Source organism: Rhipicephalus microplus, chromosome X (assembly GCF_043290135.1).
Source record: "Rhipicephalus microplus isolate Deutch F79 chromosome X, USDA_Rmic, whole genome shotgun sequence".
Lineage (NCBI taxonomy): Eukaryota > Metazoa > Arthropoda > Arachnida > Ixodida > Ixodidae > Rhipicephalus > Rhipicephalus microplus.
In genome coordinates, this window is record NC_134710.1 from 158570110 (window position 1) to 158586178 (window position 16069).

The 16069-nt window shown below is 42.1% G+C and overlaps 1 protein-coding gene across 3 annotated transcripts in view; it reads right to left on the minus strand.

The window, feature by feature from the left end:
• LOC119177060 (protein FAN) overlaps nucleotides 1–16069 on the minus strand; it is a 181793-nt gene that overhangs the window by 23536 nt on the left and 142188 nt on the right. For 2 of the 3 annotated variants that reach the window (XM_075878063.1, XM_037428427.2), the window contains exons 27-31: nucleotides 11303–11364; nucleotides 9989–10172; nucleotides 5714–5752; nucleotides 5455–5557; nucleotides 783–892 (exon numbers count right to left, since the gene is read on the minus strand). In XM_075878063.1, coding sequence (XP_075734178.1) covers nucleotides 783–892; nucleotides 5455–5557; nucleotides 5714–5752; nucleotides 9989–10172; nucleotides 11303–11364 — 498 coding nt within the window. Of the gene's footprint in view, nucleotides 1–782; nucleotides 893–5454; nucleotides 5558–5713; nucleotides 5753–9441; nucleotides 9511–9988; nucleotides 10173–11302; nucleotides 11365–16069 lie in introns of those variants that run through there. The other variant, XM_037428428.2, reaches the window with a different exon arrangement.

Here is a 16069-nt window from a genome sequence, read left to right on the forward strand (position 1 = left end):
CGTAATTTGCCAAACCAACCATGTTTTGGACATACGGAAGCTTAGGTTACACGGTGAAGAAAGTACACCCATACAAATATAATTTCTCTTTTAAAACGAGACAGTGTGAGATATAATGAGGGGGGAGAAGGAGAACGTTAAAATTCAATGCAAATTTACACAAAGGCGCTTCCTTCTTTCCACTTTTTTTTTTTCATCTCTTTATCGATTCACAGATATCTCGAGCTACAGCTGCACTATAAGAATGGGAAAAGATAAGAAATATTACATTTGATAAGGACGTATTTATTGCTCTGTGGTGAACTTCAACGGTTGTTACTGACTGTTGTTACTAACTGGTGTGGGGTAGGGAGAGACGGTTGAGGAGGACATAGCACTTTTTGTTATGCGATTTATTTTAGATTTCCGGTGTTACGTATGAAGGAAGAAAATAAAGTAGCCCCACATCACACGTGTTACAAATGACTCGAAATTAACAGGTACCATAAAGAACCCCGTGCGAAAAACTTGCGTATACCTTGGCAAAATGGTTTTATAAATACTATTTGCGTTTTGACCATACACTGTCTTCCATGTGTTAGAAAAAAAAAAGCGCTCGTGACAGTGGAGGAAATTGAACATGCCAGCTTGTGTCCCCAATGGGCATCAGTTTCTAGAAGTGGTGAACCAGACCTTGTGGGGCCGTGCCATGTAATAAGCAAACCCAGTTCATCCCCCTTAGCAAATTCAGTTCATCCCCAGACATAACAGATTTTATGGCTGATAAGCGTGAAAAGCCTCACCAGAATGGGCTGGCACAGTTGCAAGGAGCTTTACACTCAGCAGGTCCCAGACAAGAATGCTTCCTGAATCACAGCCAGTAAACACTATTGCACCATCCCAGGACAGGCATCTGGCAATGAACCATTATATTACAATACAAGAATGCACAGAAAAAATTGTCCCCTGTCAATCAAGAATAAGCCAAGCTCAGAAAATTTTTTTCTGAAGCGTATTTGGGCACATTGTACAGAACTGCAGCTACTGTGGGTATTACACCATGCAGGAATTCAGCAAGGGCTGTTATATTTTAATACTATATTTAATTTTCTCTGCTTTCCTACAGTGTAAATTGTAAAGCAGCTGATTTGGCAACACTGGGGTGAGAGGCACACTTCAGCCAATCACAAAAGAAGAAAAAAATGAAGACTTACATGAAACATGCAAAAATACAAGCTTGCATATCAAACTGGCTACACACACAGCACATGGGGCTCAGTGGAACTATATACACAGCACTTGAATCTTGAATTGATCACATTGCCAACTTTACAATAAAGGAAATCGAAGGGGGGGGGTTGTACATTGATATTACACATGTTGCTGTATGCCGTACCTATGGACGTAGGAAGCAAGCAAAATCAGATTTCGTTATAGCAGTTCATTGTTTCTTTACTGTTGCATCCTTTTGAAATGGCACTTCAGCTGGCCACGAGGTGCTCACAACACTTCCATTTGCTGAAGAATGTACTCGTACAAGTTTTCGCACTTTACACAAAAGTTAAGCTAATGCGACTGAAGCCCCTCATAGCTACCACTAACTACCTCGGCACTGCTTCGTGAATGCGATTCATGCTAATTTCATGTTCCGTAGCATGAGGTGTGTTTTACGCGTGCATTGAATTAGATAAAATTTCTAACTGTATGATTCGGAACAAATCTGGGACACATAGCTGTTCCTACAAGAACAGGGTGGGACTCAAGACGCATGAAAAGTCAAAACAGTTCCACAAAATCTGCGGCTGTTGGTAACCCTAATCATACACAATGTGCAAATGAGAGCAGAGCACATTTACAATGCTTGCTTTTTACTGCTACTGATTTGCTGTAGCAGCAGAGGTTAAGAAATACATTGCCCCACCTTTGTCATCAAGTATAAATCCTTACACAAGCAAGCCACATAACCGACAAATGCAAAAAAATTATTACACTCTCTGCTCAATTGACATACAATGCTGAAGAAAACATCCAGCAGTGTGTGGATCGAAACCACACCCAGCCAAATAAAGTTGGGACTACCAGAGACTCCAGGCACTCATACTAATATCAAGATTTCCTAAAGTTATGATACCTACAGCAAAGAGATGAAGACTGGAGAAGCAGCAAAGCTACTCCTCCAAGCCAGAATAGTTGCTACTGCATTTTGTGTCAGAACAGCAATGTGCACTGCAAGATTGCCAGTGCTGGCATAGCATACTTTCCCTGCAACCGGTACAACGAGAGCACTATGGGGGCCCAGGCCAGGCCAGGTAAGGGATTGGGCCCAGGCTCAGGCCTATCAGCTTTGGGCTCAGGCCCGAGTCAGGCCCGTATTAGGCCTGGGTTTTACAGATATTGGTGTAATGGCATGTGTACACTGTTTGGCTTCGATGTTTGAACTTATTATTCAACTGACTTTGTCGACTGGAAAGCTGAGGCCTTTTGAACTGAAGCCTACTGAAGCAACTGATTATGTCTGATCCACATGAAGTAACCTTCGCGTGGATCAGTGACCTTCACGCCCGTGTGAAAATCACTGTCCGTGTGAAATTACTGAAAGCCCTGTTAAAAGTTGGCTTCTTTGCCTTCCACCTCTTCTTCTCACCATAGTCTCCACACTTTCCTTTCTGCCACACATCTCATTCTCCTCCATTGCCACTGACATGAGAGACATGCCTGCAACCACGAGCCACACACAGCCAGACTTTTCTCTCGTGTTCACACCGAGGCCTTCGGCCGTCGGCGATTAGGCAATCCACTCCGATTGATATGTGGGGTTTAACGTCCCAAAACCACCATATGATTATGAGAGACGCAGTAGTGGAGGGCACAGAAAATTTCGACCACCTGGAGTTTTTAACATGCACCCAAATCTGAGCACACAGGCCTCAGTAGGCAACCCACTCTCGCGCTTTCGTTCTCTACGGGGGATCCCGCTCCGGGCACCCGACACACCCTGTTCCAAGGGGAGGGCCAAAGAAGCCGTCGATTGGTTCACTTTGGCACTCTAATAGAGAGTTGTTTTAGAAGCTTAGTCCACTCTTGCTTTAAGGAAAAAACCCAGTCCTTGAGCAACTACTAGTTAATATGCGCAATGCGCTTGCGAGACGATTATGCAAAGGCGCTGGTTTAGTTACTTTAAGACATAACACTTTCAAAGATTGAAGACTGTTACAGGAAGACGACGAGATAGGCATCTTCAGGTAACAGCGAGGACGGTAGCTCGCTTGCTAACAGGTGTGGCTCGCTTTGACAGATTTATGGTACTGTGGTGGCGGTGACTTGAGGAAAAAGGGTGGGTCAGAGAACCTTCTTGTTTTGAGTGTGAAATCGTAATGTACGTTTGGGACAGCCTGCCGAGAAGTCGACATGCAACACAGCGCAGCGTGGTGTATTCCAGAATCAGCTAGAGTGAGACTTTTTTTTCTTTCATTGCATTGCGCAAAAATAAATTTTGCAAGAGACATTACTTTTACTCAACAGCCCCAGCTCATATGCAATGTATTTAGACTCAAACTATAAATTTCTGCCAATTTTGGGGGGTACTATTATATTTTGTCATCCGTCTTTAAAATGCAAAAATAAGGCTGCGTGGTTAGCATTGCGTACGTGAGACAGCCAGCTATAACTCCAGTTATAGTTTGTACTGCCCTGTAATTATTTCGCAAAAGTGTTACCGGCATAATTAACCAAAAGTATACAGTACCAGTGAAAGTTGTGACAATGAAAGCACTTCGCAAAACACTCTAGAAAATATCTTGTTTGCAGCACGTATACCTTTACAGTACCCGAAGATCGGACAGTGCCTCAATTATGTTCAAGGCATGATTGGCTCAAACGGGCCACGGCCGGGTGTGGGTCATATTTACAAACACCAGGCTGAGCTCGGGGGAGACAGAGCATGGCACTTTCGGGCCGAGTCAGAAACAATGACCCATGTAGTGCTCTAGGTACAGTCACAACTGAACTAAAAGGACAGCCTGTTTTTTAGATACATACGTCTTCTTTTTTAATAGATATTTATGAAAATTTCCCAGATTATATATTTTGATGCTCTGATTTCAAATATGTATACAATTATTTTTAAGAACAGTTGGCAACATTTAAAATATCAAATATTTCATGTACTTCGTCAGGAGCAAGATTTATCTTTAAACTGTCAGAGTTAGACAGAAAATCGGAACTATTATTCACAAAATAACTTGCAATGCATACTTCATGCAGTAAAACAAGAATGGGTGTTCTAGGCCTATTTGAAAAAAAGTTATGGCACATAGAACTTTTGTGAGCAAGTCCCAGGTTGACATTAACTCGCATGTAAACACTGAACTACTGGAAGTTTTATTCAAATGGGGTTTAGAAGATCTAGTATTCTCATTATCTGCACACAGCATTTGTTCCAGGTTATTGTGATATGCTGACTTGATTTACAACTTACAGAATAGAAATGCATTCATACAACTATACAAGATGCAATAATACAAAAACTATTTATATTGTAAAAACTAAATGTTGCATTAGTGCAGTAATTGCATGTTTTAAATCAGCACACAAAAATACATAAGCTGCAAGAGTTTCATAAAATTGTACTTAACGACAAAAAAATTTTTTCCTGAAGTGGCATCTCTCTATGTAAATTATAAGATATCACAACTGAAACTAAAATAGATGAGCATGAAGCAGAGAAATGTCTTTTTAATGATATCAGCTGTTAGCAAATAAATGCTAACAACAAGAAGAAATATAATACAGAACTTGGTTTCATGTCGATTGCGCCCTTTCGCTAAATAAGTTCAGCTGCATTAGTCGTGTCATTAAGATAAAAGCAATATTCCCACAGCTCGAAGAAACATTTAGAAAAATGGTGCGCTTCAGATAAACTACATAGGCTTTCTAGCTGTTTAGGGTTGCCCCTAGTTTGTTTTTCTTATATGCCAACATCAAGATAATTAAGCTAACTAATGCTAACCTTAAATATTAATTTTAGTTTGCAAGTGTAATAGTAAATGTTATTCGGAGATACCAAATGAAGTTTACACATCTACATGCCAGTGTTCCTCCTACATTCTGATGAAACTTGATGATAAATTAAAAAAAGCTTACATCACTGTCTAGCTTGATTGTGTGGTATGCAGAGTTCTTCATTGTATACCCATTGTGAAAAAAGTTCAAAGTGGTTTCAATACTGTTTGGTACCAACTGATCACTAGCCTAGACTCTGCTGATGTGGCTGTCGGCATGATGGGGCCTGAGTGCATGTTTCTGCCAGGTGATAGTGCTACAAAACTAATGATGGCCAAAGCGTTAGGTCAGCAAATGCTTATGACAAAGTCCTCCAGCACAATCCCGGCTACTAATTATGCTTGTGTGGCTTCCCTTAGCTTGTAAATAGGTATAAATACATGTTCTCACGTATTACAAATGACACGTGCTTACCTCATTGGCGAACCAACATCTTTGGTGAAGAGAACTGTGCCTGTCTGAACATCTAAAACTTTTAAGAACTTATCTTCACTGCATGATGCTACCCTGTAACCATCTGAAAGACAAAAAAGCAATGCGTCTTTGCACTATAAAAGCAATTAAAAAAACTAAACAGCATGCTTTTACAGTTTAACAATTGTCACTGTAGAGCACGATTGCACGGAGTACATCAATGCTGTTACCACTACAAAAAACTAAAATTTCTGCTCACCTGGACTGAAAGACACAGCTGAAACAGAACCTTTGTGAACTGGAAAAAAATGAAGAAATAATAAAGTACTTTTTATGTCGGAATAAAAAGTTTGGAAACATGTAATTCTATAATATTTAAAACCAGACACACATAAAAATAACCGCTGCAATAAATTATTGATGTACTATATAACAAAATAGTAACTTCAATACAGCAAACGAATGTGCACGCCCGGCCGAGGTGATCTAGTGGCTAAAATACTCAGCTGCTGACCCGCAGGCCCCGGAATCGAATCCCAGCTGCGGCGGCTGTAGGCCTGCATGCTCAGATTTGGGTGCACGTTAAAGAACCCCAGGCGATCTAAATTTCCAGAGCCATTCACTAAGGCGTCTCTCATAATCATATGGTGGTTTTGGGACGTTAAACCCTACACATAAATCAATCAATGAATGTGCGGTAAGCTGTGGCTCAAAAGCACCTGAAGTCAGTGACGAGTCAATAATTGACTAGCAAATGACCCACAAAGGGAACATTGATAATAGTACATGTTCCATAAAATTACAACATTCGAGTCCACTCCATTATTGTGCACAAGCAATGCCAAGAAACGAACCTACTCATTTTTGGAGAGGGAAGTAGTTGTTGGTGCACAACAAGCAGCTCTGATAGCTATTGAGATTTGGAGAACTCCTGGTAGTTAGAATTTATCCGGCCCCTCGTGGTATATTACATCGTGCGATTCAATCATAAGGATTTATGTGACAAAACCACAAATGATCACGAGTCTCATCGTAGTGAAGGACTCCACATTCATTTTGACCAAATAGTGGAATCTCGATAAATGGAAATCGCTTAACCCTTTGAATTTTTTCTGCACAATTACAGGAGCAGTTTTCATTCCAGGAAGGCCTTTATATGTACAATACATTTTCCAAGCTCCGTGTAATATTTTACGCCATGACGATGCATGCTCAATGAAAGTGCTTCCACCTCTTAAGACTGACAACAAGCGTTACTGATTTCTGTACGTCAGAAATCAGTAACGCTAAATCAGTAACGGAGGGTGCTGTACGTAGACCCGTGTTGAAACAGGAATACCACACTCTGAAACACGGTTAAACCCCTTTATAAAATACATGCACCGGGGAGCAATTCTTGTCTTTTATATGAGACGTCTCCTATAAGCAGAGTACCATGTATGCGTTTTCTTATCGACTCCTATTTTAAAGTAGGCACACTGGTTTCTCTTATACCTAATTGTCTGTTACATCAGTGCCTCTTGTAAAAGAGTTCGACTGCACTATTGAACATAATGCAATTCTGAGTGATGCTGGCACCAAAATACTGTTCCCACTTTTTTTTTAACATTTTACCATGCACATTTCATAGAATCAAAACTCGTAGTAAAGCAATCTGACCAACAAGGAAAGTTAGAAAAAAAAAAAAGGCCAGGCCTACGCGAAAGGCACAGCACAGTCACAGCGAAAGCTAGACGGGGGCCTTTCAAAGCTTTTTCTGACCACTAATTGGGTAACTGCTGCAAACACACTTGCCAAGTACCCACTACGGCATTAATAATTTCTGGGTAGTAGGCCGGTATTCACTATGCTATCCTTCGTCATTCTTTTGAGAAGCGTAGTATCCGCTAAACACTTGCAAGGAATTTTGTGCCTATTGTTCATGCAGTGGCTGGCGACGATGAGGAATTATGCCTGAAGTGGGTATGCCCCACAGTTAATAGGTGAAGAACAAGCTTTTGTAACGGGTTGGAGCATTGTACCACCCACTCCTTATGCTATTCTTATTGTATGACGCCTGGTTGTTCTTATGCTGTTCTAAAATGCTTTATTACTCATATTAACGCGATTACTTTCCCGACATCAAGCCTGCTCAAGGCAAGTTCGCTAACAAGTCTCAAGCACCGGTGTGGCTCACTGGGTTGCCATGCAGCAGACCCGGGTTCGAGACCCATTGTGTCCTTGGTACTAGGCTTTTTTTTTTTCATATTTTGTGCGAATGATTACGGAGACCAGCGGCGATGGACAACTACAGTGCCGCGCGTGACCCGAGTTTTGATCTCACAACAGCTTTTGCTGTAAAAAAAAAACTGTCATCATATGGCTAAACAAAACTGCCATTTAAATAAATGGAACACAGCCCTTGTTGCTGAACTGGTATTGTATTTATGATATGCCAAGAGCATTCATTAAATGATACCGTTGCTTTTGCAATTCCAAATGTATATGAAACTGTCAGCATCATCAGAAGCCATACTAAACAGGCAATTCGAGCTGCAACGTGATATTCATAAGATTTTGCTGTATGCAGCCATGCTCCAAGTTTTCTTTTCACTCTGGCTGTGGCTGATCCCTCATTATACTGAAGTCATGTTTAAGGCTGGCTACAGGCAGTGTGCACTGGGCAGATGCCACTGCATAGAGAATACCCTACACACCCTTAGGAGCAGGGCCATAGGCAGAACGTTTTTCTGGGTGGGAGGGGGGGGGGGGGGGCACCTTTTAAAGTTGGTAATTTTTTTGCTTTCTATGCCATGGTGAAAAAAATTTCATATGGGTGGGGGGGTGGCACGTGCCCGGTGTGCTATCTTCTGGCCATGCCACTGCCCAGGAAGAATGAGCACAGGTGTGTGGACAGCTGCCCGTTTTTTGTGAAGGCACACCCTCATTCTGTACTAATTTTTCTTGTAAACAACAAATTTTGTTCAATAGCACTGGAAGAAAAGGATGTGCAAGATACTGATGTTCATAGTACATTTTCATTTAATTGTTGCACAGAGCAGCCACTCATTCCACTCATTACCCTAAATACATTTTGTGAAGTTCCATGTTCAATAAATTTTTATGTTTGTACACATAACTTCCATGCGAATGGCAAAACTTCGGGTGCGAAACTAACTGGAATGTTTCTAGAATATTTTATGATTATCTGGAAGCAAATTCGCAGAAAAAAAAAAAGTTGGAGAGAAATCCCACGCATATTCTTATGAGGCATCAACATGAAGGTGTTTCTTATGGCTAGGTAGGTGCCGTGGGGAACGTAGGCGCCGTGGGGAATGAAAAGAACACAATGCCACTTCTTGACTATCATTGAATACAATGTCTGAACACATGAAACATTAAAGCAATAACAGAGTCAATGTCAGTATTATCAAGCAGACTTATACTGTATGTTACAGTTGAGTGACATACATGTTACTGCATGCCGATAAATAATATAGATGTAATACCTTAAGCAATATATTAGCCAGCACATTGAATTGATGTTTATTCGATGATTACTAGTAATCTAATCTCACGCAATGTGCTGTATGGAATCGCAAGAGATACCTTCTTACTTGAATGTTTACTCGAAGATTACTAGTAATCTCGTCTCGTGCAATACGCTGTATGAAATTGCAAGAGATACCTTTCTACTTGAGCATTTAGTGTCATGAACATTTGCATGCTTGTCAACTGTGTTTAGCCACGATGGCTTTTGAAGGGTAATTTCAGTGCTCCATCTCGTATTCCCCACAACAGTGGATGTCTACAATCATACGGTCACCTGTGAGCCAACGTGTGAAAACAAGACGGACGTATGCAAAATGCAACGTCTGTAGTTAGTGTCTATATGCTCATTGTTTGCTACCTATAGCGCGAGTGACACATATGCTTTCAGGTGAATACTATTATTTTATTAAATGCCGACTATACTCTCTTGCAAATCTGTAAATCTCAGAACCTCACCTTCTGCTAATCAACAGAGTCGACATGTTAATCCAAGTGCCTCCATGAATTGCACAGATGTCTCCTGGACTTTATGCAAGAAACAGAGTTGTACCTTGTTCTATTTACGCTGTAGGGCATACTGACACCAAAAATGAATGAATATTTAAAAAATGATGCTTCAGAGCAACTTGAGTGATCTAACAATAGCATGTGGAAAGGCTAGACATTTGGGGTCATAGAGAAGTGGTCACAGCTAAACACATGAGTAATTTATGATCGAAATAAGTCGATCAAGTGCACCATACCAGATGCACTTGATCTGAAAAGTGCTGGCACTGCATAGGCGGAAAGCTAAAGCACGAGGCTCGCACGCTCATCAGTGCGGTGGACACATGCACATAGGTAGTGTTCATGTGCTTGAAAAAAGTTTATTACGTATATACCTCAAGAGCGCAGCAGTGATAAAAGCAGTTCTGATGAGGAATGCCCAAGCAGCACAAAAAAATTTCTAGTCATAAATAAATGAGAGAAATGCAGGTGTAACAAAATTGTATGCATGACTTACTAGGAAACTGTCTACTGCAAGAAGCCTTCTGCAGCTTCCAGAGGCTGATGCAACCCTCCACGGTGCCAGAGACCAAGTTCTCCCCTTCAGAATCCAAAGAAATACACGCCACGCCCGACTCGTGTTCCAATTCCATGTGTAGGCTGAAACCACCCTTGTCACCATGAGGCTTTGGCTTCCAAATCTGAAAGTAGACCAAGAAAAAATGTCGGAGGATGCTTATGCTTTACCTCTAAGAGTGGAACACAACAGCATTATCAAGCCCTGTTAACATTGCCTTCTTATTAACTTGCCATGCTTTGCCTCTTGTTGGACGCCTCAAGCGTGCCGTGTCTGCAGGAACGTCTTTGAGCATGACATCAGCCATTGTGAATGGCTCTTAGAGCACCAACAACAAGTACAGTTGAGAAGTAACCACTATCATGATTCAACATTTTTTGAAGCAGTGAATTACCCACTATGTATCTGTAAGGCAATGCATGCTCTTAAGTAGCACAGTTGGTTGATACTGTGACTCCTGATGAGGAATCATGGCTGCATCCTTTTTAGTGGGTGGGCAGCATTAAACTACCCCCTCTTAATGTAATTGATATAGTGAGACTTAATGCGATTCGGTGCCTCTGCCACGCAATATTACATGATTGTCGACATGACACCTCACCCGACATGATGCCTCTGTAGGGTTTCTTCCTAAAGCAGTTTCAAGCAATAACATAGCTCTGGGGCAAAATAGTCTGATAATGAAACAATAACACTAGTTAACCTAAAGAATGAGGTGGCTACGTAAGTCTAAGTACAGCCTTCTGGTGTAATTAGCTTCAACATTGTGGAATATGCAAACCACGATAGGAACCCTCAAGAGGTCCACATCAAGAGGTGCTTCCGAGCATATTTGAGCATAGCTTTCAAACGCACTGGTGAGAATGAGAACAAAGAGACCTCGACTGTGATGGTGGAAAAAGCGACAGTGAAAATGGCAACACTTGACCAGTTAAAACTACTCCTAGTATCATTTGAAATGGTCACCTCTAAAGAAGCGGCTGATCCGGTCCCGAAATGTTGGGTTTACGTTCTGAACAAATCTTGGCTGGCAACTGGCTGTTTTCTATAGACTATTCTTAAAATTTTTAAAGACCAAGGGCCTTGATATTAGTGTTATGTTATGAACTTGTTTGTATGTCCCGGTAAATTTCTTTGTTGTAATAAATTGTCTTTGCAAATAAACTGTCTTTGCAAAACTACAGGAAGCATTTATAAAAATAACTGAACTGTGCATCTGTCAGCACTACATCAGTTAGTAACATGCAACTAAACCTTTGCTGTAGAGTCCCAAGATGCAGTGGCCAGCATTCCATTTTTCCAAGACAGGTCAGTCACTGTGAGTAAAATGAGAAAGCATGCCATGGCAGAAATTACCACCTCAAGCAGTCCAAAGCAAGAGATTTACATACTTTTTATTTGGCGTCTAATGAATCTACAACACAAGTCAATGTACTAATCTAGTCATTTTAGACAGCCTACGAAGCCACATGATATTGCCTACAACCACCTTGTCAAATCGCAAAAAAAGGAGGGTAGCAGACTGAGCTGCTTTGTTTGCCATCATATTACCGTATCTACTCAAATCTAGGCCGACCCAGATTCTAAGCCAACCTTCCAAAATCCGAAGCCTAGGAAAAAAAAAAGAACCACTTACCTCGAATGTAGGCCAAATAAAACAGCAATGACAATGTTCACAAAGAGAAAACTTACTGAACATGAAGATGAAACAGAGCAGTTGGTTAATGATGCAAATAACTCTAGAAAACATACAGGCGCTAGTCCTGTTGTGTGTGTTTCTTTGTCATATTTTTCGCTGCTTCTAGTTATTTGCATCGCAAAAATGCTGCGCTTGCTGATACCGTGCTCATTCCGAGTCCTTGTCACTGCTTTCCTTGTTGCCGACTTCTTTGTTGTTGTCTTCCAATGGTGCCCAATTCTTGGTGCCATCAAGCGCATTGGGTATGCTACACTTCTTAAAAGAGCGCACAATAAAAGTTCACGGGTTGTTGTCCCACACTACGGCCCCCGCCCCCCCAGGGACACACTTTATTTTCGTACCCTCCTAAGTCTCGCCGAGCTCGAACGTTGGGCGATGACTCTGTGGCTAGGAAAACTTTCCTTTTACATGCAGCACTATTCGCGGCGAGATCCCGTTATAGGCACCAGCATCGTCTCCACAGAAGTGTGGATAGGCGGTCGGAAGCGCGTGTACAAATAGACCCAGTGGTGCTTCATTGCATGCAGTACGAGCTCATAGTTGGTGAATAAAATTCGTTGACTGCAGTTTACAGGTAATATCTACACTCCTCTCTACTGAATTGGTGCACGAAGCCAGAGCAATGTCATCATTATGAGCAAGTAAAGTGCACTGTGCCTTTCAAAGGGATGATTGCTTTGGGCAACTGTACGCGTGCGCTTTTGCACTAAATCACATTTTTGCTGTTTTGTTTGTGTGTGTTTAGCTTGTGTTCTGCCTGCGCGTAACACAAGTAGGTCTATCACTTCTGTAGCGTGATAGACCTACTTATTTACTTCTTTCTCATCTGCATACAACAAAAGAAAAAAAGAGAGAAAGAAAGATCGTAGAAAGCCCACATATCTGTGCAATCAGTTCAGTGCCACTGTTCAGACTTATAGGCATATGCATTTCTTTTCTCATTCTGTTCACCATGTAATGTGGGACAGTCGATAAGTCTAGTCAGGAAAGCTTAGTGGCTGACAGCGCTTTACACTACGTTGCGTTTACCACGCATACACACATGTTCTTGCACCAGTAGAAGTAAAAAAACCTTGTAAGCATTGAGCAAAAAGCTTTCATCGATGAATTACGTGCATGACAGCACTGGAACAAAGGTCTGGTTATTTTATAGAACAAGCATGTTTTTTTAGATGAAAAATGAGAGCTGTCTTCCGTCGATCAATAACAATGCCACACTGCTCAAGACTAAGAAAGATGAGATTTTCAGTGAAATTACACAACATTAAATGTAAAGCATGCCGTCTGAATTCTTTGGAACGCCTAGACTCTTTAAACCGTCCTTACTTATAAGCACACAGCTGAGCAGGGCAACTCCGTTTCAAGTACAGTTTAAGTACCAAAGTGTCTCATTTTATCTGATAGTAATATTTCCATGTGGTGGTACCACGACCAGATAAACATAGCCAAGGCTCCTCGGATAATCGATAAACTACAGTGCCGTAGCTGTGTACGTATCAACAGCGTGCAAGAGTGTGGCCTAAAGCCTCGTTTTACAGCGAAAGTCGTTATTAAATCAGAACACGGGTCATGCGTGGCGCCGCCACTGCTGCTGCCGCCGGTGTACGTAGGCAGCATCAAACACGCACAAGCAAACAACTCAGTAAATAAAAAAACACCGAGGACACAATGAGATTCGAACCGCGGTCTGCTGCGTACCTGCCCAGTATTCTACCATTGAGCCGGTGCTTGGAACTCTTTTCTAAGATCTCTGTAACACTGAAGGTGCTAATGCCATTAGGTTTAAATGTCATTTAGAGCAATGAATGTCATTCAGTCTGTGATGGTGCTACACAAAAAAAAGAGATGTCATTCGTTCATGATATCGATGCCGATAATTCGAAAAATAAACTGGCTGGAAAAGTTGACCAAGGTGCATGTGGAGCGATAGAAAAGTGAAGTTAATCATTTTAAGGGGCACGCGGGAATTTGCTTCGCTTAATAAATACGCAAAGAAATTGTATAATGCAGAATATATGGCCACCATAAGCCAAGGCGATCCGCTTAGCCAGTAGCCACAGCCGATGATAGAATGAACACCAGCGCCACAATAGACAACGACATGCGCGACGTGACAAGAAAAAAAAAAACACGGTTAAAGAAATATATGCGCCCATTTAGGTTTTGTAGTCTGCGATGTAACAGATGCACACATGGTGTAGTTTGTCGTGCACCTGCACACTTAATTTGTACAGCTGGAAGTGCAAAACAGCAACATCACACAAATATCTTGAGCTAGCACCCAGAGCGTTCTACATTTGTCCGCTTTAAAACACGATATCGCATGCGTCCACGCGAGCAAACAGCTTGAAATTGAACTGCTGTAGCCCTAAGAGAACAAACGTCTTGAGATGGTGCAGTTGATGCCATCACTGGAGATACACGCATAAACGGCCACAGAGGCGTCTGCTTTATGGCCGCCGGCGCCGGCACCCAGACTCCACTGAGGTGGGGAGTAAATACATTTTACGACAGCCTTCCATACTCATGTCCTTGTTAAAATGTTACATGCCTTAAAAAAGCAGCACTAATAGCGTGTTCCTACGAATGCCGGTCAAATTGAGAATGCCGAATGCCGCCATTTAAGTAGTCTCTGTGGTATAGAATATGCGCCCGGTTCGACTGCGAAGCCAAATGTGTTTCTTGAATTTATTCGATTGCTGAAGCCATTTCATTCTAGTGACATTATATAACGCTGTGTAGTAGCCACAAAATGTCATTAGATGCGAATGTCATTTCATTCGAATAACATTAGAACGTCCAGTGTAACAGGGGTATAACTGGCCTGAGACAGGCTTGATGTCGGGAAAGAAATCTCTTTAATATAAGTAATAAAGTGTTTCAGAACATAAAAAAAGCAACCATGTGTCACACAATGCAAATCACCTAAAGAGTGAGTCGTCCAGTGATCAAACCTGTTAGAAAAGCTTATTTACCTACAGTTGAACTCCTTTATAAGAGGCATGCTCTGGGCAGAAATTCTTGTCTTTTATATGAGATGTCTCTTATAAGAAAGGTAACACACATGCATTTTATTGTGAACATTCATTTTACTGTAGGTACACTGGAGTCTCTTATACCCATTGTCTGCTATATTAGTGTCTCTTATAAAGGGGTTCGACTGTATTAACTGTGGCGCAAACCCACTTCAGGCCTAATTCTTTATCATCGTCAGTTACTGCATCAAAAATTGGCACAAAATTTCTAGCAAGTGTGTAGCGTATACCACGCTAATCCGAAGAATGAAGGAGAGCATAGTGAATGCTGGCCTACTACACAAATATTATGATTATTTATGGCATAGTGCATACCCCGCAAGTGACAGCAGTTACCCAAAGAGTGTTTAAAAAGCTCTGAAAGGCCACTCATCCATCTTTAGCTGTGACTGTGCTGCACGTTCCGCGAAGGCCTGGAATTTTTTTCTTTACAACCGGTCGCTTAGGGGGTAGGGTGGACTAGGCTTGACGTGTCACCGGACTTTTTCGGAGACCCCCGCTATTCATCAGAGATGTCGGAGGCCCACTTAGGTGTAAATGGAAGTTGTACAAGTCGAAGGACAGTAGTTGGATCCTGACGAGTTCCCTGAGGGCTCGGGATGGTGTGAAATCAAAAAACACAGCAAAAAGCTTCAGCAATGGCAGCAGCAGACAGCTACTCCATTAACCACAGAAAACTCAACGGCTGCCGGGACAGCGGCGAGGTGAAATGGGAAGAGCGCCCACCATGTTTGCATGATAGTCAAGGCCAGCCGGATGCCACATCTACCGACCAACGACTATAAAGTCGTCGTGCACCCTCGAGGTGGCTTTAACGTCTCCGACTACAAGACGAACCGAATCTACTGCTGCCTGGGCAACGCGGCAAAGCAGCCGAAGAGGATAGCATCTGCCTCAACTACAAACAGAACATTGTGGTGCTCAGCACACCACCGAAAGACCGAGCCAAATAATACGGAGCCATCAGCAATTTCTGCACTAGAGAGCGAGAGTTCGAGACGAGCGCCTACAGAGCCGCCCCTGAAAACACTTCCAAGAGGCTCGTCAGAGGCATTTCTAATGACGAGAGCCCCGAGAACATCGTCAAGAGCTTGGTCACGCAGCGCAATCCCGGCGTGCTGCACGCCAAACACATTGGAAACACGGAAAACATGATAGTCCTTTTTGATGGTTTCTACGTGCCGAGATACGTGTACTACAGAGCTTTGCTCGTCAGGTGCAGCCTATACAGAAAGCATATCGACGGTTGTTATTAGTGCAGCAGGCTGGGACATAGAGCCGACGTGT